The sequence below is a fragment of the Suncus etruscus genome, chromosome 4 (genome assembly GCF_024139225.1).
Source record: "Suncus etruscus isolate mSunEtr1 chromosome 4, mSunEtr1.pri.cur, whole genome shotgun sequence".
Lineage (NCBI taxonomy): Eukaryota > Metazoa > Chordata > Mammalia > Eulipotyphla > Soricidae > Suncus > Suncus etruscus.
This window is the reverse complement of record NC_064851.1, coordinates 82,050,442-82,053,951: the sequence shown is the minus strand read 5'-3', so window position 1 is coordinate 82,053,951 and position 3,510 is coordinate 82,050,442. Positions and strand designations below refer to the sequence as shown.

At 35.6% G+C, this 3,510-nt stretch overlaps 1 protein-coding gene across 1 annotated transcript; it reads right to left on the bottom strand.

The window, feature by feature from the left end:
* Positions 1-256: 256 nt before the first annotated feature.
* Positions 257-1,292, bottom strand: FAM229B (family with sequence similarity 229 member B). Its single transcript, XM_049771228.1, has 2 exons — positions 1,154-1,292; positions 257-455 (listed from the first exon to the last, which is right to left on the bottom strand). The coding sequence occupies exons 1-2, from the start codon at positions 1,276-1,278 to the stop codon at positions 338-340; spliced, it is 243 nt and encodes an 80-aa protein (XP_049627185.1). The 5' UTR covers positions 1,279-1,292; the 3' UTR covers positions 257-337.
* Positions 1,293-3,510: the final 2,218 nt, after the last annotated feature.

The following is a 3,510-nucleotide window of genomic DNA, read 5'->3' as shown; positions in this document are numbered from 1 at the left end:
AAAGAAAAAAAGAAGAAAGAAAGAGAGAGGAAGGAAGGAAGGAAGGAAAAGGAAGGAAGGAAGGAAGGAAAAGGAAGGAAGGAAGGAAGGAAGGAAGGAAGGAAGGAAGGAAGGAAGAAAGGAAGGAAGGAAGGAAGGAAGGAAGGAAGGAGAAAGAAAAAGAAATAGTTCCTGGTTTGGGGAACCATATGGGACGCATGGGTAAAAAAATAAATAAATATTTCAACTGTTGTCATCGTCCAACAGTGCCACCACTTTTATTTGTTTACCAGATAATAAGAGGATACTGGCCCATTACCCTTGACCTAGTCAAACCTCCACCAAAAGACTAATGATGCTATTTAGGATTCATTTCCTTGCTGCTTTGCGCAGGTGGCTTTCTCATTGTTGCATAGACAGTAATGGGAACATCAGTTATTGTCAGGCAATGACTTCCAGGGCATCTTCGGAGTTGCCTGAATAAAAGAACAAACGACATGCAGATTAGACACTAAGAAGAAAACTTTTTTCCAAAGCATCCAAAGTTTGGATATACAGCCAATCAACTAAAATCGTGAAATATTTGTAACAAAGTAATTATAATAGTGATAAGGCTTTGAGCTCAGGGTCACTTCTAGTAGACATGGGACACCATATGGAATGTGATGAAACCTGGGTTTTGCAGCATGCAAAGCAAGTGCTCTTCTCCTTCCTGTATTATCACTCAGTTTGCTTTTTATAATTGAATGTTATCTAGTCTTAAACCTATCAACTGAAAAACAAATCTGGCTTAAAAAAATACCAAAGAATTGTTTTTATTAAGACATGCATAAGTGGGGGCTGGAAAGATAGCATGGAGGTAAGGCGTTTGCTTTCCATGCAGAAGGACGGTAGTTCAAATCCCGGCATCCCATATGGTCCCCTGTGCCTGCCAGACGCGATTTCTGAGCACAGAGCCAGGAGTAACTCCTGAGTGCTGCCGGGTGTGACCCAAAAACCAAAAAAAAAAAAAAAAAAAAAAAGACATGCATAAGTACAATGAATGAACTTTATGCTAAATGCTAAATTAATAACAATGTTCTGGGCTTCTTTTCTTGCTAATCTTGAGCATATTAGCTGTCAGGAAGCTAAAATTTGCATTGATAGTATCAGGTAGCATATGTTTCATATTTACCTAGTTGGTGATATCTCTTTCCCGTTACAGGCAGAACCAGTGCTCATCCCAGGTTCCAGTCCAACTGAAGAATCACCTCCTTCCACTGGAAACCTCCGTGGCTGGGTCCCAAACCGGCAACGCATATTTCACCAAAAACCTAGATTCAAAAATTGTGAAAGAAAGAAAAGAAATGGTGATCTTCAAATAGTTATTTGAAATTTTTGGTTACTATTTGGTTATTGGCATAGAGAAATATTCTAAAAGTAACTTTTTAATAGCTATCAAAATTTATACTTTATCAGACAACATGTATAATTTTAAGTTTTGTGACAAATACAAAATAGTACCTAGATAATCAAAGTAAACTGTTCCCTGTTAACAGAACTGAAGTCCATTTCTATGCCATGAAAATATTACTTTTTCTTTAATTGCTTGTTGAAATTAATAAGTTTAAGCCTTTACACTCACTCCCCACTGCCTCTCCATCTAGCTAATCCTATCTTTTCCTTTGAAAAACAGGTGAGTTTTATATCTGCTATACATTTTTCAGTGAATTATAGGCTTCTAGAGATCATTCATTTCCCACTGTGTCACAGCTTTTACAATACATTAATTAAAGTATTTTGGGGAACCAGGGCCATAGTAGAGCAAGTAAGGAGCTTGCCTTGTATGCAGCCAATCTCGGTTTGATCTCTGGCATCCCATATGGGCCCCTGAGCCCACTAGGAGTGATTCCTGAGTGAAGATCCAGAAGTAATCCCTGAGCACTGCTGAATATGGCCCCAAAACAAAACAATATAAAGCAACAACAAAAAGTACTTTGAAAGTTGAACTCACCTGAGTTCAAATCCTGTTTCTGGCCCTTAACAACCATATAATGTTAGGCAAGATACCTAAACAAATGTTTCTCAATAATTAAATGGTAATAATAATAGTATCTACTTCCACAATAATACTGATATTAAACCAATATAAACAAATACAAAAGTACTCAGTAAATATGAATTATTATTCAGTATAAACAACTAAATATCATGAAGTATATACAAGCATAAAATCTATATATGTATAACAAACATCATATGTGAACTACACACACAAACCAAACAGACACACACAGGTATCTAAGATAAAGCTTCTTATGGCTACTGTTGCCTTTGTGTACTTTTCCATAACATTACTGCCACTGCCACTTGTTAGGGGCAACTCTTAATCTAAATTTATACTTCTTTTCTCAAAGGTATCTTCCATAGGTGCCAACTCTCAAATTAGATAAATATTCTTTACTGTTGTTTCATCACAGTGTATGCCTTAAACTAGGTCCCTACAAATAACATCATGTCTCTTCACATATCCTTATGAGAAAACCCCATTTTTCCTCTTTCATTCTCTGTTATTGTAACAAATTTAAATTTGATCAAGGACACATAGACTTACCAAAATAGGCTGTGTCTGATTACTGTAGAGGTGAGTAAGTCAACTGCTTCTATTGGCCTTCCACAAAATGCTGGAATTGCCAATGGAATGATGATCAAGTGTTCCAGTGACACCCAGAAATTATGACATCAGACAATTCTTTTACATAGTTTCCTAATTATAAAGAATAAAATGTTGTCATTTATAGCCATGGCAACAAGCTGACATTTAGAAATTAAGTTTAACTAAAGTTAGATCATATTCTTTTCATTAAAAATAATGATATTTTGGGGCTGGAGAGATAGCATGGAGGTAAGGCGTTTGCGTTTCATGCAGAAGGTCATCGGTTCAAACCCCGGCATCCCATATGGTCCCCTGAGACTGTCAGAAGCAATTTCTGAGCATGAAGCCAGGAGTAACCCCTGAGCACTGTAGGAATAATAATAATAATAATAATAATAATAATAAATATTTAATACATTAAATGTTTAACTGTGATTAATTTATTTCTGCTATGAATCTAGAATCTTATCAAGTCCCATAAACTCATAAAGTTCTTTCTACTTCATTTCTCATTTCCCTCATCACTATCTCCAGACTTTTTCTTAACTAGTAACAATTCATTTATGTTCTCATCTTACAATGACTTTTACACAATTCTCTATTGTTCTTCCTATGTGAAATATTTTACCATTCTCTCCAATGACTTGCACTACCACTTCTTTACTGTCCGTTCAGGTTAGACTTGAAATTTCAAAATAAAGCAAATAGAGGTAATTGAGAAAAAAGTAAGTGACCCTCCAGAACAAAACCAGTAGACCGAACGTAATACCAAATCTGATCCAAACCCCATCTACCCCTTCAAAAATAATTCTTTTTTGTTTTCTGTTCATATGAGTTATTTAAAACTATAGTGTTTGGTTTTCATATACTTTCAAATATTTTATTATTCCAGCTAG

Excerpts from the sequence above, each read along its gene's own strand:
- FAM229B (XM_049771228.1), bottom strand. The coding sequence starts at position 1,278 with ATGCGTTGCCGGTTTGGGACCCAGCCACGGAGGTTTCCAGTGGAAGGA. Across the intron at positions 456-1,153 it reads AAAGAGATATCACCAACTAG|GCAACTCCGAAGATGCCCTG; the intron begins GTAAATATGAAA and ends TCTTTTATTCAG.